The sequence below is a fragment of the Lytechinus pictus genome, chromosome 7, assembly GCF_037042905.1.
Source record: "Lytechinus pictus isolate F3 Inbred chromosome 7, Lp3.0, whole genome shotgun sequence".
Taxonomy (NCBI): Eukaryota; Metazoa; Echinodermata; class Echinoidea; order Temnopleuroida; family Toxopneustidae; genus Lytechinus; species Lytechinus pictus.
Window position 1 is genome coordinate 39842423 of NC_087251.1, and position 25119 is coordinate 39867541.

At 35.8% G+C, this 25119-nt stretch overlaps 1 protein-coding gene across 1 annotated transcript in view; it reads left to right on the plus strand.

The window, feature by feature from the left end:
* Window positions 1-23817, plus strand: part of LOC129264483 (ATP-binding cassette sub-family B member 10, mitochondrial-like) — a 29002-nt gene extending 5185 nt beyond the window's left edge. Inside the window, exons 2-13 of the mRNA XM_064102667.1 lie at window positions 1827-2324; window positions 2613-2828; window positions 4017-4219; window positions 6791-6925; window positions 8639-8785; window positions 10147-10282; window positions 11964-12059; window positions 13555-13764; window positions 14257-14336; window positions 16120-16300; window positions 17990-18068; window positions 19165-23817. Of these exons, the coding sequence (XP_063958737.1) occupies window positions 1895-2324; window positions 2613-2828; window positions 4017-4219; window positions 6791-6925; window positions 8639-8785; window positions 10147-10282; window positions 11964-12059; window positions 13555-13764; window positions 14257-14336; window positions 16120-16300; window positions 17990-18068; window positions 19165-19393 (2142 nt within the window). The 5' untranslated portion in view covers window positions 1827-1894 and the 3' untranslated portion in view covers window positions 19394-23817. The remainder of the gene's footprint in view (window positions 1-1826; window positions 2325-2612; window positions 2829-4016; window positions 4220-6790; window positions 6926-8638; window positions 8786-10146; window positions 10283-11963; window positions 12060-13554; window positions 13765-14256; window positions 14337-16119; window positions 16301-17989; window positions 18069-19164) is intronic.
* Window positions 23818-25119: the final 1302 nt, after the last annotated feature.

A 25119-nucleotide genomic window follows, 5' to 3' on the forward strand; every position in this document is an offset into this window, starting at 1 on the left:
AGGGAGTAGGACTCCCTCTTATGTTAAAATGATTTTATATTTTGATAGAGCCTGTAGCAATCTTCTGTGATGTTGAAAATTGACAAAATGCAAAAAAAATATATTATTCACAATTATATATAATTCGATATATCACAAATATATATCGAAAATAAATGATTCTGTACTTGAAGGCCTTCCAATGTAGAATTGATTTGAAAACATTTTTTTAGATGGGGATATAATATATGTGACATCTCAGGATCGAACGGGCTGCACTTTTTTGGAGTTTGGTAATTCGATCCACATGAATCTGAAAGTGTAGTGGAGCCTAGATACGAACCATCGCCTGAGGTAGATACTGTACATACCAAAATATGGCTTTATTCCGTCAAAATCTCAAGCGTGTGTAATTCTCAATGGCATCGGTTCATTCCGTCAGAAAAATAAATACCCAATACTCTTGGAGAGTAGACTAGTCGTAATATCGGTTGATAACCGCTATGAAATCCATGGCTTTGAAAAATTCCTGCTAGCTTAGTGAGTAAGGCGACAGACTGGAGATGCCTCGTTCTGCAGCGAGAGGTTCGAATCCAAGTTCCAACCGGAAGTACAAAAAAAAAGAAAAAAAACGATAGAAGGGGGTTTTAGAGAAGTATTTTTTAAAATTAGTGGAGGGGACATAACGAAGTCTTTCCTATTTACTATAAATTTATCTTTATTATTTCTTCCTTTTCCCCCCGTCAAAAAGCAAAATTTAGGAGTAATCGAGGAGGGTGCGCCCACCCTTTTCTCCATGATGCTGTAGTTTGGGCGTTAGTGGAGCTCCACCATTAGGAGCGCAATGGCCATCATCCGTCTGTGTAGGAGGAGGACAACCGGGGGGGGGGGGGGGCAGTCATATATATTGCTGTACAGTGTACACATGCATGATTTAAAAAACGCGTTGAAAGGGGTGATTTTTTTTCAGGTTTGGACGCATGCCGCGCATGCACTCGGAAAGGGTATCAAAAACACAGATTTTCCAAAAAAAGGTGGTTTTTAAAGAATGGTCAATGGTCAATCACAGGGTCAAATGTATTTTTTTCCAAAGCTTTTTTTTTTAAAGAATAGCCAAACAAGTATAGGGTATGTTTTTCGACCAGCTTTTTCACGAAGGTCATATTTTGGCGATAAAGCCTGCAAAAAACTTGTTTACATGGTTATTTTGCACACAGAGAAAAAACTTGTTTAAGGGGTGTTTGGAAATAATTTGGTCATGCATGTGTACAGCTACAGCAATACATTTGACTGGCCTCCCCGGGAGGAGAAAAAAGATCAGAAAAGTTGAAAAACTCTGAAGAAACAGTAGATTTATCAGTCTAGCGTGGTGTCCACTGCCTGGAATTAGCCTTGAGGTCTCATTGATGATGGATCAAGTATTACTAAACATCCTGCCTGATTTTCAGGTCACATAACTAAGGTCAAAGATCATTTAGGGTCAATGATCTTAAACCATGTTGGGGGAATCAATATATCGAAATCTTAACCAAGGTACATTTTTGAAATGTTATAACTTAGAAACTATATGGACCTCGTTCATGAAACTTAGGCATAAGGGTAATGGTGTATCACTGAAGATCCTGCCTGAGTTTCAGGTCACATGACCAAGATCAAAGGTCAGTTTGGTAGAGAAATTCTGTTCTCCATAGGCTACTTGTGTTTTGGGGGTTTGAAAAATAACCGGATGAAGAAGAATGTTTTTTTTTTTTGCCTGGCATTGGTTCTCTGGTGTGAATGTGGCATTACTAATCACACAAAAATAACAACTTTGTCAGTAAATTACCTAAATTCTCTTATATGACTAGGTATCTGGTCTCAGGAAGGAAGAACCAGAGGAAGTCCATTCATCAGTCAAGGGTAAACTACCTCAAGAATGTATCTCCTGGGCACTTCCACCTTTATGCATCGGTTACCCGTCTATGGCAAATGCATCATCTCAAATAGTATGAACAGGACAAAACAATGCCTTGATTGTTGCCATAAATGTATTCCCTCAAGGATATTCCCAGGAAAGGCAATAGCGATTCCCCATTCGTCTTTCACACCAGCAAGGGTCTTCTGCACTTGCAGGATTTTCCCAAGGACTATAAAGCAGTACTACTTGTCAACACTGAGACCTTCAAGATGGAGTGCCCTAGTCGGTACTTCCAGGAGAACTTTTCACTCCTCGTCAGTCAGAAGAAACGGGTTCAGGAGAGCAGACTCGACCAAGAATGAACCTATCCCTAGTTTGACGGTTCCAAAGAGATCGGAAATCTGGAGGTTGCTGTCCTTAGCAGAACCTGAGAAATATAGACTTGCCGGTAAGTCATTCTAATATTTGTTGAAATATCTTGTATTGATGAAGAAGAATAGAACAATTTCTGTTTCTTGAGTAACTCCAGTACGAAAAAATAGGGTACCGATTGGATTACTGTTGAAAATGAAAATTTGGGATAACTAGTTATTAGTACCAGTCATTAGCAAATCTTTCTTTTAGCTAAAAAAAATTACTGGTCATGTGATAGATTTCAGCCAATCGTTTGACAGGGATACATATTACAAGCTTATAACATGTAGTCTATTTGTTATCACTATCTTCTTGAATATAGTTGCTATTGGACTCCTACTCATATCCAGTACTGTCACTATAGCAGTGCCCTTTGCCCTTGGCAAAGTTATAGACACCATCTACAATACATCGAGCGAAGAGGGCAGCAGAGATGATATGATGAAGAGGTTAACTAGGTTGTGTACGTTCTTGGCGGGGGTCTTCCTGGTCGGCGCAGCTGCCAATTTTGGGCGTGTCTACCTCATGCAGACATCAGGTTTGTCACATTCAATGTTTATATTATATTGGATGCAGTGTTCTAGCTAGACCCATTTTAGTGGTGGTTGTTATTTCACGGTATCACAAAGTTTTTTCATGCCATGTTAATGGTTTTAAAGCCAATAGTGAAGGAACATCACTGTAATAACAATCTGACCTTAGCAAATCTTTGAAAATACACTAATCATTACGTCAAACTCTCGTTGGAGAGGCGACCGCAATAGCTCAGGGCTTTTCTTCTGTCATATACCCCGATAACAAAATCTTCGTCACGGAGGAACCAAGATATTTCATTCCCAAGCGCTATCAACCCTGAATTGCTTGATAATCCCTCTTATGTAATATTTCTCCTCCGCATAGGCAAGCCTGAGGGTTAGACCATAAACAACAGCTGTGATATTACATAAGAGCAGCTCTGCCTGTAGTAGGCCTTTAAGAATTATGGTATTTGATATTTAATCAAATTTTCAAAGGCATATTGTATTTTGAAATTCAATGTTCATTTGTTTTCAATTTCGAACGAAGAAAATCGCCCCCGAAATAAGGAAACTATTAAAGAGAATAAAAATGACTGCATGCGATGGCAAGCGAGTTTGCTAGAATCAGCATGCTGTGTATGTAATTGACACGCAAAATAAAGGGTGAATGAAAGAAAGGGTGGGAGGATTACTTGTTACTACCAGTGGCCATCAAATTTGAGCAAGAAAGAACGCGGACTTTGTGTGATGTGATAACCCTCTAGCTATCTTAAATATCATAAATATCGTGAAAGCTAAAGATAAAAGATAACGTTTTCAGAATACCACTTCTCTTCATTTTGTTCTTATCTTTTTAGCGCGCTTTTGTATTATCTATGCGCGAGTTATAGATTTACGCGCTCAGCATAGGATGGAAAGCAAGATAAGAAAAAGATAAGAACAAAAGATAAGAATGTTTTCAGAATAACAATTTGAGATTGTGACGTAGAAAAGAACATATTTGAGATATGAACGTTTTCAGAATACCGCCCCAGGTGTTATTAACCTTTGACCTTTAACCTTTAGGTCAGCTAATCATCAAACAGCTGAGAGTGAGAGGCTGTTCAAGTTTGTAGTTGCTCATGAGGTTGGTTTATTTGAGAAGACTTTAGGAGTTTAGGTTATTGTACTCAGAAATGATATGTAACCTTTGACCTTTTAACCTTCAGGTCAAAGAATCATCAAACGACTGAGGGAGATGTTGTTCAAGTCTGTAGTTGCCCAGGAGATTGGTTTCTTTGACAAGACGTCTACAGGAGAACTCATCAACAGACTGTCCACTGATACATCCAAGATCGGCCAATCACTCACATCTAACATTTCCGATGGTCTAAGGTCAACAGTGCAGGTCATTGGAGGCATAGGCATGATGGTAAGTCCACTATGGAGTTCCCCATTATTCCAATATTTATTTCATATACAGATTTGATTGATTGCTAGTTAAATACAGATTTATATTTTTCATTTTTAGTTGGTTGGATAAGTATTACTATGGTTTTTAACTTGATATGTCATACACTATTAAAGAATGTTGATCTGATTTGTAAAAGTGAATGATAAATCATAAATTTGGCTATCAAGCACAAGGGACGAAGTCACAAAGATGGTTTTGAAAAACCTCGAACGGTTGAACCCATGGTTTATACAGATTTTCTGTATAAATCACGCTTATCTTCTGCCTATATTAAAAAATGTCCAATACTGATGCGCGCTTCAGTCTCATTGTGCCGAATTGACGGCTGTTTCCATGATTAAACACACTATTTTATTCTTGAGTCCACTGTTTTTAAGAGTGGATTCATTCAAAATAAAATAGCATGCTTAACCATGGCAACAGGCATCAATTTGGCGCACTGTGATAAAAGTTTGCGACGATGGCGGCGGCATCATCAACAACAAAAAAGTTTTTGAAATGTCATCATTACTTAGAAAGTATATGGACCTAGTTCATGAAACTTGGACATGAGGGTAATCAAGTATTACTAAACATCTTGCCTGAATTTCAGGTCATATAAATAAGGTCAAAGGTCATGTCGGGTCGATGAACTTAGTCCATGTTGGGGAATTCAATATCGAAATCTTAACCAAGGTTAAGTTTTTGAAATGTCATTATAAACTTAGAAAGTATATGAACCTAGTTCATGAAACTTTGACATAAGGGTAGTAGTGTATCACTGAAGATCCTGCCTGAGTTTGAGGTCACATGACCAAGGTCAAAGGTCACTTATGGTCAACACACTTTGGCCATGTTGGGGGTATTTGTGGAATTGTCATCATTACTTTACAATTTTGTGGATCGAGTTCATGAAACTTGGACATAAGAGTAACCATGTATCCCTGCATATCCTGTGTGCATTTCAGGTCACATGACTAAGGTCAATGGTCATTTAGGGTCAATGAACTTTGGCTGTGTTGGGGGTATTTGTTGAATTGGCATCATAGCTTAGAAAGTTGAATGGATCTACAGATGGAATTCATGGATAATAGACATAAGGGTAATCAAGTATGAATGATTGTTTTGTACACGTCTTAGGTCACATGATCATGGTCAAAGGTCAGCACTGCTGCTATATCGAATCACGTAGTGCAGGCGAGACTGCCAGAGGTGTACCACTTGTTGTTAGGTATAAGGTCATGGTTGAATGCACAGTGGGCAATCTTTGAGAGAGAGTCAAAACACATTTGCACCAACTTGTGAGGTAACTTTGGAAACAACAATGAAATAACAATGATATTAAGCTTTAGTTCTTTTTACTTTCCAGTAAAGCAAAGTCAGCTTACAAATCATACAACATGCAAATGATTGAAAAGAGAATAATATGAAATGGATGAAGTCTCAGGTCAAGTCGGGTTATTCAATTTAATGAACTCTGTGATAGAAGTAGCCCTTAAAATATGCAAAACGATTTCCCCCATAACTTATTATTATTGGGATCAATAAAAAATCTGTTCCGAATGAACAGGAGATGATAAAATAATCCTTGTATAGGATTGTTTTCCCTCTTTCTTGTAATATTTAAATTTTTGTGTAAAAAAAAGAATTATCTGAAATGGATGAAGTCTTAGGTCAAGTCGGGTTATTCAATTTAATGAACTCTGTGATAGGTACACTCTTTCTGAAGCAATGTTAATCCTTCGCTTCCCTCTTCTGCAGTGTTGATGTTCTCTGGTGTCCGTCTTGTCCTCCAACACCCAGATCGTCCCCATTTTAGGTTATGGCTTTTTCCTCTTCCTGTACACCTCCTCATTTTTAGGGAGACAGCTTGACCAGGGGTAGCATCTCAAAGCGCTTTGTATCTCGTGAAAAAAGTGCCATAGACATATCAACTGTTATCATTATTATTACCTTCGAAATAAATTGACCACAGAACTCGCTATATTCAAGATTTAACAGGATCAGCCAATGCTATGATTCATTCTACATCATATTGCCGACACATTTATCAAAATGATAAAAATGATTGGAATGTTGAGAATGAAAGGGGCCTGTAACGCGAAGCTTAGCAATCATAGTTAGAAGAATATCTTTACAATTGATAGCACTGACCACAGTGTACATTCATTCGTGTCACCAACCTTTGTGTTACTGGACCCTGATTATGTTATATTGCACTAGTCTGAATTGATGTGCAACATGTGGAGCGTTGCGGCCCAGTAGATTAGTCTCCGGACTTTGAAACAGAGGGTCGTGGGTTCAAATCCCAACCATGGCGTAGTTTCCTTCAGCAAGAAATTTATCCACATTGTGCTGCACTCAACCCAGGTGAGGTGAATGGGTACATGCCGAGCGCTGGAAGCTAGCTGCTTGAGCTACAGCCGGGGTAATAATATCCAAGTCCTTTGGAAGCACATAGAGATGTTATTTATAATGTGTTATGTGCTATACAAGAACTGACTATTATCATTATTATTGATTTGTCTTTCTCCCTTTTACCCCCATCAGTTTTATTCATCGGCTCAGCTGGCTACTGTAGTAATATCAATAGTACCCCCATTCTCCGTTGTTGCCATTCTCTACGGGAGATACGTACGCTCACTATCCAGGAAGGTCCAAGACTCTTTAGCAACTGCGACACAGGTAAGTTAACAAATCCAGTAAAACCTCAATGTTATCAAGAGATGGCCTTTGGATGGTGCATTGAGACATGTATTTTGGTCTGCATGACTTGCCCGTGCAATATCAGTGTGCATTGCATGATGCGCCCAAATCTGACAAAATTCCCCATAGGTTTATGTACAAAACTAGCTGTGCAATATCATGCTGTATTGCGCAGTATAATGATTATTTTGGATGGCTTTACGTCATCCGATGCATAAAGATTCCACACATTATGGTCAGTATTGCACTCATTTATCATTTTTTGCAACATTCCCTAATGCATGCAATATTTCTGGTGGGTGCTTCCTGAAGCTGTTTGTAGGTTAAGAGTGACTTTAAGAGTGACTGGTGGTCCTTTCTTGTGGTAAATGGTACATTCATTGGCGATGGTTTAGCGCGTAAGAAAGGATCACCAGTCGTTCTTAAAGTCGCTCTCAACTTACGGACAAGTTTACAAAATGGCCCCCTGGTATTCCATTCTGAGCCTTTCAATATGATGTAGATACTCATCTCTACATTCCAGTTTGAACAATTATTACAATCCATTTATTATTGATCTCTATGAGGCCAATTCAACGTTCACTCATTCATACACACTCAGGTTATATAGTTATTGATTTTAGTGGGAAACAAGCATGTGCGATTTTTGACCCTGACACATTCAATGGGTAGGTGTTTATTGTTAACATGTGACAGTGTAATTATTGTTAAAACGAATAAAATACAATATTCAAAGTATTTGATAAAATATATTTGGATTATAAACATCTGATTCGTCCTGATTTATTCTGATACTACGTTTGCTGATTTCATCTTTCAAACAATAATAAATATGATATACAATATGTCTTTTCAGCACATTTTAGTTGTGATTAATTCGTTGTTGAAGGTACATGTACATATAATAATAATAATAGCCAATTTTTACATAGCGCTTTTCCCAGAATGCGCGTTATAGCATATTATTACCCCGGTCATTGGATTCATTTCAATCCTGCACAAAAAGTGCACAATTTCCACTCCCTGGGGAGCATTGAAATACAAAAGTATAAGGCTATTATTATGACAAAGATTTTATGACATAATTTGCTCTCTTGTTTACATACAGCCCTTGAAAAGGCCACCGCACACCTGATGATTAGTCTTTGACCCTATTGGAATAAATTGTAGTAAAATGTTCATGGAACATCTTAATGTTTAAAATTATGAATCATTGTACAAATATTTATGTTCAAATCTGTGACTATGCTGCCCTAATATTAAAATATAAATATCAAAATGAATATCTATTCGTAATGACGTCGTAACAATCATACAATTGGCTATGACTTTTAATTAGTTTGGCCTTTACTCCAAAACAAAGGCTTCCAATCACCCAAAATTGCTATATTGGTATTCGTACAGTCAATGTGAACCTCAAACAGATGCTTTTCATTCACATTTTCAGTAAATAAGCAAAATGCACTTTGTTCCAACATCATATCCTAGACCAGTTGTAAGGTGTGTGGAGGTGCATATTACCGGATTGTGAAAAAAAAGAACAACCTTTTCACAGTTTCATGTTATTATAACTTTAATTGTCACAATTCATCTCAGCTTATGTTCGATTAAACTGGCCTTTAATAAATCAAATATAAATCATTAAATCTTGAATACCCCTCCCCCATCTCTCTCGCTTTCTCATATACGCAGGTAGCAGAGGAAAGAATTAGCAGTATACGAACTGTGAGGGCGTTCTCCCATGAGAAACGAGAGGAGGCTGCTTACAGCGACAGAGTAGAAGGTGTCTTTCAACTCACAAAGAAAGAGGCATTTGCGAGTGGATTATTCTTCGGTGCAGTAAGTATATCATTCTCTCCTATTGTAAGCAGGCAAGATGAAGGTTAAATTTGTAAAGGGAAATTTGCCCCCAATTGTGTGAAGTAGCCCTTAAAATTTGCAAAAGGATTTTACCCATAACTTATTATTATTGGGATCAATAAAAAAAATCTGTTCCGAATGAACAGGAGATGATAAAATAATCGTTGTATAGGTTTGTTTTCCCTCTTTCTTGTAATATTTAAATTTTGTGTTCATTTAAAATATTATACAAGAAAAATCACATGTTTATGTTAATATACTAGGATCATGTATGTTACATTACTAGTTTTCCCTCCTCTTCATTGTATTTGAATTTTGTGTTCATTAAAAATATATTCTACTTTATATGGGAAAAGTCAGAAATGTTAAAATACTCATGTGTCTACGTATGTTTCAGTACTTGGATCACATATTTTTTTGCATTGTTCTGGGGATTGTTTCATTACGTCTGTTGTTCATGATTTTTACTGACAATTGTTATAAGCTACTGTAAATCCTCGCATCTGATTGGCTGAGAGCAAATTAGTCAGTGAAAAATCACTTACTATTAAACTAAACTCTTCATGACATGCTCCCCTGGGCCCCACCTTACAAAGAGTTACGATTGATCCCATCTATCGTAACTCTATGGAAATCCATCAATGTCATAATTTTTTCCAAAGGAAATTTGCACAGTGTCATTTGTAAACAAAGAGAAGCACAGGGAATTTTCAAGAAAACAATGACTGCATGAGTATACATCATAGATAGAAAATATTTTGAACAAACATGTATGACCTTGCTGGCCGTCCATAGTTGCGGTTGATCGGACAAATCGCAACTCTTTGTAAGACGGGCCCCTGTTGTTTATTGGTAGTAGTAGCAGGGCTCCACACTAACCCTTTTTTTCTACTGGTCCAACCTGTTCATGTCAGACCAGTATACCTAGTTTTTTAAAAATTTTACTGGTCCGAACATCAAATTTACTGGTTTCCCAAAATAAAGAAAAACATTTAAAAAAGACTTGTCTGAGTTTATTTTGTTGTCTTTAATTGCCCACCCCAAAAAAAAAAAAAAAAAAAAACATACAAAATAATTTAAAGTAAACACTATTTCTCAATTTTATAAAAGCAATTTTAAAAGATGCCAGAGCCATTTTTATCATTCACAAAAATGAGGTAATATCATTGGTATCAGTTTGATATATTTTTAAGTGGTCATGTCGGACCAGTAAATCTGGCTATTTCTGAAAAGTTACTGGCCCAACAGCAATTTTTACTGGTCTGGGACCGTCAGACCAGTGCCAGTGTTGTGTGCTGGTATTAATCATTAGATTTCTTTTGTATCTGCCGTTCTTGTAGATGGGTTTATCTGGTAATCTTATCATCATGACTGTCCTTTATAATGGAGGTCTGATGATGACAGAATCACAGATTACTGTAGGGGATCTCTCTGCATTCCTTCTTTATGCTGCCTATGTTGGAATATCAATCGGGGGTAAGTATATATAAATTTTTTGTGCAATTTCATATGATAGTAGTACTTATTTTTCAAATGTTGTTTTATTTGCTCTTAATTGCGCTATACACATATGATAAGGACTTTTTTCCTTTGCTATAAAGATGTCCTGCTTATAATGCTTCTTGTCCCACTTACGCAGTATCGTTCACCTGAAGAAATAATAACATACGTGTGTTTAAAACATATACATAATATATAAGTTCTTTTCTATATACCTTTTAAAGGGATAGTATAGGCTGAAAATATTTACATCTTAACCCTCAATCTCCCGGGGTATTTTGATTCTTGTCATTCCCGGGGGGGGGGGGGGCCATTATGGCCCCCCCTTAAGATCTCAGCCGTGGATTGCGCGATCACAACGAAAATTTGCATGATGGTAGAGAATGACGTAATCTACGCAGTTGCATTGGTAAATTTCACTGAATTCATATATTTTTATTTTATATGAATTAATTATGCTAATTTATTCATGAAATCATACTTTTTGCTCTGATTCACTAAATAAAGCTCCTAGAATGCTATTTTTTGGTGAAAATATTCTTTATAGCATTTCTAACAATTGTGAATGAAAAAAATTCTGGTACCAAGACCGATTTCTTATGTATTTTATTGTTTTTTAAATTTCTTATGTATTTCGTTGTTTTTTTACTTTTTGTTTTTTATTGTTTTTTCGATGGAAATTGTTCCAGACTTAATTCTGATCATAAACAAGGCAAAATTAATTAAGTTTAATCATTAGAAGTAGAAATAATGATACATTTATGAATTTTGGCCAAATACACAAATTGCATTGGATTTGTACATGAAATCACGTTTATGAGCAATTTTGGGTCTGACATGCACTTACATAATGTTGCGTAATGTCGTAACCGCGTACCTGGGCGTCACAAATTTGGTCTCAAAATTTGCGCGAGACTTGAAAGTAAAAAGTCAGTGAGCGGCGAGGTCAAAAAATTTTGCGCAGCAGATATATCGCGAAAATTGTTGAGGGGGGGGCCATAATGCCCCCCCCCCCCCCCCGGGAGAATTAGGGTTAATACATATAATAAAATACAAAAGAACAAGTGGGGATGTGACATCATCAGCCCACCTAATGAATATTCATGATGACTCTTTTCACAAAATATTGCTAAACTTTAGAATTCAATAACTTTGTTATTTGTTATCCGATTTTGATGAAATTTTCGGCATTTTGCTCAGTGAATTCTACTCTATTTATTAAGCTATAAATACTTTCAGCCCGGACCATCCCTTTAAACTGGCCTCATGGTCACTTTATGAGACACAATGTTTCTTTTTTGGGTATGTGTTGCCTTTTATTTTTTACACTGTATTTGATTCTTCCTTGTAAAACTGGAAAATTGAGATATTGTATTGCCTCTAAAAGTAAAAAGATTTAAAATGCCTTCTTTCAGCATCCCTCTGTGTTACCACAATCACAAAACATCAAAATTTTAATTTTTCACTGTTAGGAATAAATTACCTATTGAAATATGATATTCAGATTCAGGACATTACATTTAATTCATGAATTCGAAAGTGGTTGGAGGCGAGAGAAACAACATTTCTGAACATAATCATGAGTAATGATGTCGTAAGGATGAACCTTAGATGTTTAAGATAAAATGTTCTCCTTGACTTCATCTTCTTAATACAGGATTAAGTAATTTCTATGCAGAACTGATGAAAGGGATTGGAGCTAGCACCAGGCTTTGGGAGCTTGTTGACAGAAAACCTTCTATACCACTTTCAAGTAAGCATTCTCAGAACTTACATATCAGAGCAAAAATGGGAAAAATCCCAAAGTGCCCAAAAATATCCAAAGCAAGTGCGTAAAAAAAAAATGGGACAGTTTTGAAAAGTCTATAAAGAATTGTTTCAAATTATGACATCTATAGTTTGATATTGATAGATGCTCTGAAATCTTATCTTTGAAATGCCATTAAAAAAAAAAAAAAGCGAACACGGGACGTTTTTGTGGAGGGGTCAAAAAGAGGCTTGCGCCAAAATGGCAGAAATGAGAAATTTGATGTTCAGACTTCTTGCTAATTAGCAGACCTTCTCTTAACCTTTTCATTATCTTTGCCACTATTTTTGAATTATGCTGTCAAATTTCATTTACAAATTTATTTATTTACTTGAATTATTTTGTTTATTCATTTAAACTTCTTTTACCTTTGAATTTTCCTTCATAAGTAAGAAAAGAAGACTTTGTGTCAACACAAGCAAGAAGATTTGCATTATTAATTGGGAAAACTTGTAATTATTCAAATCATTTTATTATGTGAAACAAATTATGTTATGGTACCTTTAAAAAAACATGAATCCTATTTTCAGGGAGTTATTGATTCCTTGACCAAGTTTAATTATGTGCTTGACAGGACAAACAGGTAATGATTCATGTCTTTCAATAGCATTGAGTCAATTTTGAAGGAGCTAGCTATGGCAGATCGGATAAAATGTATAAAAAAGTTGTGAGCAAGCGAAGCGAGCAAGCAAAAATTTCCACTTTTTTATTAAAATATCAAATTTTGTGATAGATTTTGACATAATATTTAGAAAATAAATCATAGTTCACTTTCTATCTTTCCTTTCATTTCCTTTCCACTTTTTTTCTTTTTTTTAATTGAAGGGGGGGGGCACCCCCAAGCCCCCGCCCATCTGCATGCCACTGTTCAAAGGCACCATAACCTTTGTAGCACACAATGAAAGGATTTGAAAAAAAATACACGCTCTCCCATACTTCGCTTGCAAAGCTAAAAGAGAACATATTAGAAAGTAACAGTAACAGAACAATTCAAGCAAATAACAAAATTTGAAAATGAGTTTTGACCGCATAATTCGAAAATTATGGCAAAGATAATGAAAAGGTTAAGAGGAAGTCTGCTGATTAGCAAGAAGGCCGATTATCATATTTATCATTTTATGCCATTTTGGCACAAGCCTCCTTTATAACCCCAGACAAAAACATTCCTTGTTCGCTCAAGCACAAATGAAACTAATTTTTTTAATGGCATTTGAAAGATACGACGTCAGAGCACCTCTTAACACTAAAATATAGACATCATAATTTGAAACAAAAATTTTATAGACTTCAAATCTGTCCCGTTTTTTTTTTATACGCACTGTATTGCTACTTCCTCAGCATTCTTCCAGAATCCTTTGGCTTGGGTGGTCATTTGAATGGATTCTGTATTCGATAGGATCTTTCAATTTATATCACTGTCATTCATATTCATATGTTTCAGGTGGTCTTAAATTGGACATAACTCAACTCAAAGGGGCAATAGACTTTAACAACCTACACTTCTCCTATCCAATGCGCCGCGATATGCCCATCTTCACGGACTTGACTTTATCTGTGGAAGCGGGATCAGTGATGGCTGTTGTAGGGGCCAGTGGATCAGGGAAGTCTAGTCTTGGGGCTCTCCTGTTAAGGTACTATGACCCCATTGAAGGTGAGCCGTTGCTTGAATTTTTAGTGAGATTTTATTTATTTTTTATTTCATTTATTGATATATTCATATTCCTCAAAGCCTCAAAGTACATTTCATGATAAATCATTTTTACAATGAAAAGATGCATCAACTGCATAAACATATGCAGGGTTGAAATGTAACAAAGAAATTAAAAAAGTGGAGGGGTCTACTGAAAAGCAAAGCTTGTAAGATGTAGACCCCCTATCAAATTTTTTTCAAGGGTAATATGATATAAATAGAGTAGAAACAATCAGCAAAATTCTATAAATTTGTATAGATGTAAACACTGTAACGCGAATGTATATACACTATATACAAAATCAAATATTGACTTTAAAATAATCAACACTACCGTGGATAAGTATGTAGCTCACAAAATGTTTGATTGAATCAGTAAGAATTCAGAAGATATTTTTTGATCAAGTCAGGTTGTGTTCAGCATTTTTATATTTATTATTCAATATTTTCCAGGTTCCATTACATTAGATGGAAAGGACACCACTATATTGAGTCCAGAATGGCTGAGACATCAAATTGGAACTGTTAGTCAGGTAGGGTCTTTAGATTGTGACAAATGAATGCACATTTGTGTATATCAAAACATATCTTTAGATTTGGTAATTCCCCCAAGAGTTCATGTCGCTATTCCACTTTATTACAAGATTTTAAACATATATTTGCCCTCCCTAAAACCATTACGATGTGAAAGATGTAAAATGAAAATGTGCTTTATTTGATAAATTTTGTGATTTTACATCAATATTTATTTATCAGGTGCCCATTAAAAATAGAATGTATGAATCTTATTTTTATCCATAAAATAACTTCTCAAGCATGGAAAGGGTTAATAATAATAATGATAACGGTATATTTACCCAGGGTAGCCACTTCAGTTCCGAAAACTGTTCTCCCAGCAAGCCTTGCTATTATTTTACCCCGCTAAGCTAGGCTACCTATCAGGAGCACACAGCTTTTTGAGGAATGACTTCCAGCCGGTACCCATTTACCTCACCTGGGTCGAGTGCAGAACACTGGATGAATTCCTTGCTAAAGGAAATTACGCCATGGCTGGGATTTGAACCCAGGATCCTCTGTTTCAAAGTCCGGAGACTAATCCACTGGGCCACGATGCTCCACGTTGAAAGTTTCGGGATATACAGTGTCCCAACGAAGTATTTGTTCACTATACATTAACAACAGATGAACCATGTCGGAAATTGAAAATTCTCAAGCTTAAAATCAGTTGAAATGTAGATCTTAAAGGTAAATTCCAGTTCTGGTAACAATCACAAAATGACTTTTTACAGAATCTAATATAATGACCACCCAAGTGTCTGTTTGTATGAATAAAAAATATGTGCCAAAGGATTCTGGAAGAAATTGTGTAATTGCTGAGAAATAAGCAAAATAAGCGCGGATTCAGGTCTTTATTCCAGCAATAATAATACACTGTCCCACGTGTGCCTATCTATGTTGGCGATCTTCAGTGTGATCGTATTTCAGCTTAGATTTTATGATTTCACAAAGTTCAGTTTGTGTAACTGTACCAGATCTAGATCCACGATGATATAGTCATACTTAACCTTGGTTTTACAGACTTTCTCACGAAATTAGTGTTTTACTGCAACTACTTTCATTTAGCTTTAAAGGGAAAACCATCGCTTATCCTTTGCACCTAGTGCCAAATTCTGATCAGTTATGGATGAATGATAATGAATCATTTTATGCAATGAAGCATATTTTCAGACCTTGCAATGGATGAAGCATAACAAGCATGCTTCAGTGATCATGACTTTATTTCTCACTTATACAGTGGTCAAATTTTAATAATTAATAATAATAATATTCCGCATTTATATAGCGCTTAATACATCGGAACGACGTCTCTAAATGCTTTACAGACATATTACCCCGGTCATCGGATCCTTGCATGCCCGCATACAATGTATGCACCTTCTCCACTCCCTGGGGAGCATTCCAACAAGACTCAATTGCTAGGCATACTACATATAGGCTTTCACTTCCTACCGGTTACCCATTTAACACCTGGGTGGAGAGTGGCAAAGTGTGGATTAACGCCTTGCCAAAGGACGCTAGGCCATGGTGGGATTCGAACACACGACCCTCTGATTACAAGGCGAGAGTCAGAACCGCTACGCCATGACGCATTTAGAAGATAGTTGTGTAATATATTCTTGATCTGGCCTGAATTTACATTGTCTTCGGTTGAAAGTCTATCTTGTTTAGTGATGGATTGTGATTTCAATCAAAAATAGCAATCATGCAAACCTCTTCAAGGCAGTAGTTGGTATTTTTCTTTATTTCACTTTGCAGGAGCCGACACTCTTTTCATGCAGTATCAGGGAGAACATATCCTATGGAGCTGTCGATCCAGATGACGTTTCCATGGAGATGATAGAGGAGGCGGCTAAGACAGCCAATGCCCACAACTTCATCAAATCATTCCCGAATCAGTATGAAACGGTTGTCGGAGAGAGGGGTCTCATGCTCTCGGGTATGTATCAGATATTATTATATTTATTGATATTGGCCCGTATTCTGAAGTCGGGTTTAACTTAGACCATGGTCTAACTCTGTGCTAAAATTATGGGAAGCCAAAGGTTTCAAAACTTTCTTTACAGTGAATGCTTCTCATGTTAACTGTGCTCTTCACTAATTATTTGATGGTGAAGACAATTGTCATACTTATCCTTCCCAGGCAGTTAATAATGTTTTGGGAGTCAAATGAGCTGGTACATTGAACCTCTACTGTTAGAGATTTATGTAACAACTGGCTTTCCATAGTTAAACCACAACTTAAAACCAGAGTTTAAATTAAACCAGACTTCAGAATACGGGCCATTACATTTTAGGTTCTCTTTCACTTATTCAAATAATCCTTTGCTTATAATAACAAGGATAGGGATCCACAGCAATTTTCTTTGTGGGATTGAGGTCATTTATAGTCACTTATTCAGAGTTCGTCCAAGATGGCCTCTCAAGAAGCGTTTAATGCTTATTTGGCAGGGCAATTTGAAAATGCCAACCTGTACCGGCTGCACAGAATCTTAGAATAACAATGTGCTAACAGAGGCCCTTTGACCACTAATAATGTCGTAGTGAAGCCTGATATCACAACGTGTTATTTAATCTTGGATCAACTTTGACATCACAATCCTAAAGATGTGACTAGGCTTAATGTTAGTGCTCTTTTAGCACTAATGTTGTTGCCGTGCAACTGATACTGTACACTATGCCGAATGATATCTTCTTGGCACTCATGTCGCACATGTTGGTGTCTTTGAATAGCCCTACCAGATAGGCCTTGTGAGCTTCGTGACAGATTAAGTCATTTCTGTGTTGGATTGAGATTTTTTTTTTATTCACTATTACATTGTGATATGTTGATTAATACCATGTTTGCAATCTCATATTTTACATTTTTTATAGTGAACAAAGAGCTATCAGTGAACTATTTTCTGAGATTGTTGTTCCAGCCTTAGTACAATTGTTGACATCTTCCTCAAATCTTCATATAACCCTTACCCTACACCCAACCCCTCTGGAGTAGAATTTCGATTCGTGATTGTGATTAGCGTTCGTGATTCTCGTTTGGTTTCACATGTGCTAAAAATTTGTCATTAGCCTTATTGTTCACTGGAATCATCATTCAAATCACGATTTTTTTTTTCCGTGTGAAAGGGCGGGTAGAGAACTCTTTGTAGGTTTTAAAAAAAAGTCTCTTGAATCATTACTCTAAAAAAAAAAATTATCAGCTTCTTCAAAATATTTGAATTTAGAGAGAAGAGATTCTAACAGCCCACCAGTGATAATGTATTCAACAAGACTTTCATGTAATACTGTATTGTTGATGACAGAGGTAGACATTCCTGCTGTGTATATTACAATATGAAATGAACATGCAAGTTATGAAATTACAAAATTAGATGAAATTGACTTTCCAAGTGCAAAATTCTTGAGCTCTGCAAGAGAGGTGAAATTGACAAGAAATTCTTTCTATCACACCATGAAATATACTACGTATTGGTAAACAAGTTGGAATGCAACTTTGTGCAGTGTTATTCTCTCCTTTTAGAGAAATATGCATGAGTAATGAGTTTTCTAATCAAACTATTTTTCTTTATTAATTTCCTTTTCTTTATCTTCTATTTTGCTTCGTAATTTTTTTTCCCGGTGTTGTCAGGTGGTCAAAGACAAAGAATAGCCTTGGCTAGAGCAGTACTGAAGAATCCTAAAATATTACTTTTAGATGAAGCTACAAGGTATTAATTTTGTTTTAATATTCAATTTTACATGATATGATTTAATGTAGATTGAAATCCTTGCACATGTACAGTTTTTAATTTGAATCAACAGTTAAGATACAAGTCTCACCCTTGGGGTTTTATATATTTTTGAGCAAAATTAATTCAAGATTGAACATATTTCTAGAAAAAATGATGGCTTCTTTTTATGAATTATTTAGCATTTTTAGTTTTGAAAATGAGAACAGTGTAATCTCTCATGGAATATGTTTATAATTCTGAAATAAATATTGATTTTTAGATGTGAAATTTCATCATTGTTGTCTTTTTTCCCCATGAGATCATTTTATGATTTTTGTATTTGATATATTGTGTTTTTCTTCAAATTTTGCATTCAGTTTCATAAATCTGCTCTTTATCTTTATTGATATAAAAATCAATGTTATTTCAATTCTTTAAAACTTCTCTCTATTGGTGGAATATATGATTTAACTAATGGCATTGACCCATAGATTGCAATCAAATAAATGCACAAAATATGTCAAAATGTACAACATACATGTACATGAAGAATCCTTAATAATATAAACATTATCTTTAGTGGGCCATTTTTCTCATGAATTCTGTAATCTGATTGATTGATTTGTTTGTGAGACAAACCCGTATTTACCTATTTACTTGGTCACAAAGATCAAACAGGTAATATACGCCCACATCACCTTCTTGGTGTTTACATGTAGCTGTTGTTGTTTTAATATTGTTTTCATTGTTACACGCATGCCCAGTGCTGATTTCAACCTTGTAATATGAAACCGTATTCAAGCATGGCGCCGCACATTACTATTTGCGCATTAATTTCAATGGCAAAATGCACATTCTTTTTATTGTGATCATTGTGATGACTTCCTTTCAAAAATCACTCTCAAAATGCAGGGTTTTGCATTTTTCTTTAGTTCTAACTTCTATTCTATTGATTTCCCTTATTCTGCAATAATAAAGGATACACTTAAAGTGATAAAATCGTTACACCCTGCTTGTTCTTATGAAATACAGGAAATATCTAGCCCTTGCTAGTAATTATTTTTATCCACCGTTTTCTCTCTATCTTTGACAGTGCCTTAGATGCCGAGAGTGAGTATCTGGTCCAGGAAGCCCTTGAGAGGTTGATGGTTGGGAGGACAGTCATCACCATCGCCCATCGCTTGTCAACCATCAAGAACGCAGACATGATAGCCGTCCTGGATTCTGGTCGGATCGCAGAGACGGGTGCGTACGAGGAGCTGATGAGGATACCAGACGGGTTGTTCAGGAAACTGGTAGAGCGGCAAACTGTCATGAACTGATGCTGTTCTACAATGGTTGGAATCGGTAATCGAGGCCGGTATCAGGGCCAGATTTAGCCAGCCTTGTCCTTTGCCATGGCCTTGGTTGGAGTCGCGTATACAAAGTCTTTCGTAGAGGTTATTCTCAAGCGGCCTTGTGACTTAGGAAGTACCGGCCTCGACTACATCCCTGGTCCTAGACCTCACAACAATGACTGTAGATGCACACCTACGAGAGCACAATGGAAATCTTAACCAAAGAATTTCAAAAGCTGTTGGAACAGTAGACAATCATGGACTACAGCTCCTTATTACAACAGAGTAGGTATAGAGGCCAGTAATAAAAGCTAGACAGTACTTCTTTCTGATGCAATTTCCAACATGGTGTAAGATAATGATTTTTTTTTATGTACCCTGTACAATTTTCTATCCATAATGTATGGGATTGAGAAATTTTGATTAATCATGTCACAATATGGGAAGAATTCTCAAATTTCCATTGAATGGATTTAGCATTAGACATTGTTAAATGATGAGATTGATGCACTTATGTACATGTAATATGAAATTTATGTTAAGGTCTCAAGAAAACTACATTTAGGATTTGAAGTTTTTAATTAGTTAGAGCACAATTACTAGACCTTGGTCGAGTTGCAGACGTAAGAAAAAAAAACATCAAGTGAAAATTCTGAAGGAAAATGGAGCATGGGCAAAAAATCTATTGTAGACATTTATATGTACAGTTGGGGCTAGAAGTTAACATACCTCCAGGAAATTAAATGCAAATTGGTCACATGCCAAACACCATAAAATTTACCTTATTTATCAGAAATATTGGTAGTACCATGACAAATTTGGTATCAAATAACAGAGCTTATAAAGTACTTCGCATGAATGGGGATGTGATGGGACTTTATTGTTAGGTGGAATTTTCTATCCAGAAAATCTAGTAATGTTTATGCCAAATTTATGTTATTATTAAGTCAATATATTTTCAAACAATATCAATTACCAATATAAAAATGTTAAAACCTATGATTGATATTACGTTGTGTATCATGATATGTCACCACCAAACAAAAGGTATAACCTGGTGGGTGTTTCATAGAGCTGTTCATAAGTAACAAACAACTTAACAAACGACTGGTGATCCTATACAACAAATTTACATTGATGTTAATTTAGCACCTAAGCAAGGGTCACTTTCATAAGTTATGAGCGACTTAATGAATGACTGTTCATTAAGTTGCTCGTAACTTGTGATTAGCTTTATGAAACACCTTCCTGAAATGTTTGTGCTAAGAAATTACAAGCACAAATATGAACTGTTTTGGCCAAGATTTTTAAAATGTTTTTCTAAAACTTCAGATTTTTGTCACACCTGCATAGCAGAGTGAGACTATAGGCACCGCTTTTCCGTCAGCGGCGGCAGCATCAACATCAAATCTTAACCGAAGATTAAGTTTTTGAAATGACAGCATAACTTAGAAAGTATATTGACCTAGTTCATGAAACTTGGACGTAAGGTTAATTAAGTATTACTGAACATCCTGCCTGAGTTTCAGGTCACATACCAATGTCAAAGGTCATTTAGGGTCAATGAACTTAGACTATGTTGGGGGATCAAGATCAAAATCTTAACTTAAGGTTAAGTTTTTGAAATTTCGTCATAACTTTGAAAGTATATAAATTATATGGACCTAGTTCATGAAACTTGACCATAAGGGTAATCAAGTATTACTGAACATCCTGAAATTTTGTCATAACTTTGAAAGTATATGGACCTAGTTCATGAAACTTGGACATAAGAGTAATCAAGTATCACTGAACATCATGTGCTAGTTTCAGGTCACATAACCAAAGTCAATGGTCATTAATTTAAGGTCAATGAACTTTGGCCATGCTGGAGGTAATTATTAAATTGCTGTCATAACTTTCAAAGTTTATGGATATAGTTTATGAAATGTGGATATTAGGGGTAATCAAGTATCACTGACAAGTCTTAGGTCGCATGATCAAGTTTAAATATCATTTAGGGTCAATTAACGTAGTATTGTATCATAATATGATTTGTGTTTTTTGTGATTATTTTATAGTAGTTTTCAAAGTCAGCACTGCTGCTATATTGAATCGCATAATGGAGGTGAGACTGCCAGAGGCACTCCACTTGTTGGGTAAAGTTGATAAAATTTCCTGATGATATGTCAATGTGATGATAGAGCAGAATGAAATAATTTGTTTTGATACCATATTTTTCATGATAGCACATATATATTTTTTTTAGAATAGTCAATTTTATGATGTTTGGCAAGTGTACAATTGTCATAGAATTTTCTGGGGGCCCTACTGTACTGTAGGTGTTACAAAGAATTTATTTTTTTGTGGAATACTCAATTTAAAAGAGAAATGGTGAGAACATGCCCAGCGTTTTTTCAAGAAATGTGGAGAATTGATTTTAATAGATTTATTATGGGATTACATGTATGTTATGACGTTCAGCTAAAATAGAGTTATGCAGAAAATATTTGTAGAAAAAGTGTATACATATAATTGAATAGGGAAATTAAGATCAACTAATTGAAATATATTAAGCATAGAAAAAACAATATGTTTAGTTATTATTTTTCATTATAAAATTAACAAATATAGACTGAGATTATTGGCATTGTTGCATCTGGTATGAAATAAGATTTAGAATCGTGTGTGATAAGATAAATTCTTCTGACATGTATATATCATCAATGCAACTCATTTTCTGAAATTACAATTAGTATTTGTTTTGTTGTTGTTGAATTTCAAATTGCAATATAAAAAAAAGAAGGAATGAGACATAGATTATACAATAATGAACTTTTGGGCCAAACTGTCATTTTACATAATATGATATGATAAAGTGACAGCATTCTCATTTATTATATTTTTTGCATGCATTTTGTAATGAATAATGCTACACGATACTGTATCATAGTCCAAATAACTACACAATATGCACTTATGAATATTCTATTGAGTTGCAATAACTAGAATGAGCTTTTAACTGTGATGATGTAAACATTAACAAGTATTGCTTGCATTTGACTCGGACTGTATTTTCGAAGCAATTTGCCACTATTCTCTCTTTAAAGTGCATAGAGAATATCAAGCCTCTGTCTTTCATGTTTTTTTATAGTTTCTTAGATTGAGATAATACATGTATGTAGTGAGCTCACCATTAACAACTGATTGCGATCATCAGGTTAAGAAGTAAATTGAAATATGTTTGATACAAAATATCCCTACATTCAAAACTTACAAAAGCAGTAACCTGTATCGTAATTTGATTTAAGCACTTTACAAGGCTTTTTTTTCATACTGTTTTGATAATAGAATTCAGTATTTGCCTACAATTTGGAGAAGTGGGAAAGGAAATAAATCTTTGATTATGATGACCAGAATAACACAATTATCTGAAATTTTGGAGTTTGGATGCCAAGGTGTAGGGAAGAATAGTGGCAACATTTTTGTCTCGCCTGCATAGCAGAGCTAGACTATATATAGGTGCCGCTTTTCCGACGGCGGCGCCGCTGCGGCGTCAACACTAAAATCTTAACCAAGGCATAAAAAAAATATATATATCATCATAACTTGAAAAATATATGGACCTAGTTCATGAAACTGAGACATAAGGGTAATCGCGTATTACTGAACATCATGCCTGTGTTTCAGGTCACATGACCAAGGTCAAAGGTCATTTAGGGTCAATGAACTTCAACCATGTTGGGGGAATCAATATCGAAATCTTAATCTAAGGTTAAGTTTTTTAAATGTCATCATAACTTAGAAAGTATATGAGCCTAGTTCATAAAACTTGGACATAAGTGTTATCAAGTATTGCTGAACATCCTGTGCAAGTTTCAGGTCCCATGACCAAGGTCAAAGGTCATTAAGGTCAAAGAACTTTGGCCATGTTGTAGGTTATTGTTGAATTGCCATCATAACGTTGAAAGTTTATGGATATACATGTAGTTAATGAAATGTGGACATAGGGGTAAACCAGTATCGTTGCTCATCTCGCACAAGTTGTAGGTCACTTGATCAAGGTCAAATGTCATTTAAGGTCAATGAAAGTAGTAGCATATCATATGAATGGTGTTTTTTGTGAATAATTATTGTATAGTCACTTGCAAAGTCAGCACTGCTGCTATATTGAATTGCGTAATGCAGGCGAGACTCCCAGAGGTGCTCCACTTGTTAAGAATTGACATACCTTTGAATATCTATTATTTACAATTGTACATGACTGTGTAGTGATTTTCCCCTTTTCAGTTTTATTACTATTGCTTGAGTCATGAACATACTGTGAAATCTGTTGAAATGAATGAATGAAATCTGTACTACTTCATTCATGCACTCATTCATTGATTAATGTTTGCATTCATAGATAATAAATAAACAAACAAATTAAACATGGAATGTAATTTTTTGTATATGTCTTCTAATATAGGCCTATATCAAACATAAGATTGATTGCTCTATCAGACCACAGTGCTTTGATGTGTTTACCTCCGGGGGGGGGGGGGGGGGGGGGCCACTTACATTGACGAGTGGATACCATGCGTGACCAAAAAAACACGTAAAAAGGATGTCTTTTTCAAGATAGGGCACGTTACGTACGTAACGTGATAAGGGTGTCAAAAACACAAAAATATTGAAAAAAGGGTATCTATTTCGCTCAGAAAAATATACGTGTTTAGGGTCAAATATGCGGGGATGATAAAACAACGTGTTTAGAGTCCGATTTGCGCGAGGTAAGGAAGGTGGGGCCGTACTAAACCAAAATAATGGTGTCTAAAGGTAAAACCGACGACCGACGGATTCGTGACATAACAATAAAATATCTCTGTACTTGTTTAGGGGTTCATTTCAGGGAATACTTGCATCGTTTTGTTTCCAATACTTGTTAAGGGGTGCATTTTCAGAATATGGAAAATACATCGCTGTACTTGTTTAGGGGCTCAGTTCTGAGAATACTTGCCAATAGTATTTGTTTCCAATACTTGTTAAGGGTAGGGTTTCACACGCCAATACTTGTTAAGGGGTGCATTTTCAGAATATGGAAAATACGTGTTTAGGGTGCTTTTCAAGACCCCGTGGTCGCGCATGGTATCCACTCGTCAATGGAAGTGGCCCCCCGGGGTTTACCTCTTCTTCAGAGGGATTATCTTGATTTCCGAGAGTCTAATGAGTGTGCCAGCATCATCTAGCTGAACATTTTGAAGACTGCGTAGATTGTACATAGAGGCAGCTACAAACATTCATTTTTGACTAGCGCACCAGAGGTGAAAGCGAGACTAAGGGATCCGAATGTCGTCCGTCCGTCACAAACATTATGACACATAACTCCGCAATCATTAGTCACTTTTCAACCAAACTTGGATGGTAGATGTACTTTGGGGACCTGCATGTTATGTTGCAGTTGGAGGTCACATGGTGTCACAGAGGAATTAGAATTGCATTTACCTGTGTGTATCTTAAAATGATACAGGTTAAGAGAGGTGAGATAGAGAGAGTAAGAACATGCTTTTTGTGCCATTGGTGGTGAATTGTGGTGAATGATAGTGACAGATGATTAAATGAGATTAGTTATGAAATTGAGGATTAATTTTCTAATAATAATAATAAGGCATTTAGGAATGCTATACATAGTACACTATATCATAGCGTTAACACTGTAGATCAATTTACAACACTTAAAAAAGCTACATCTA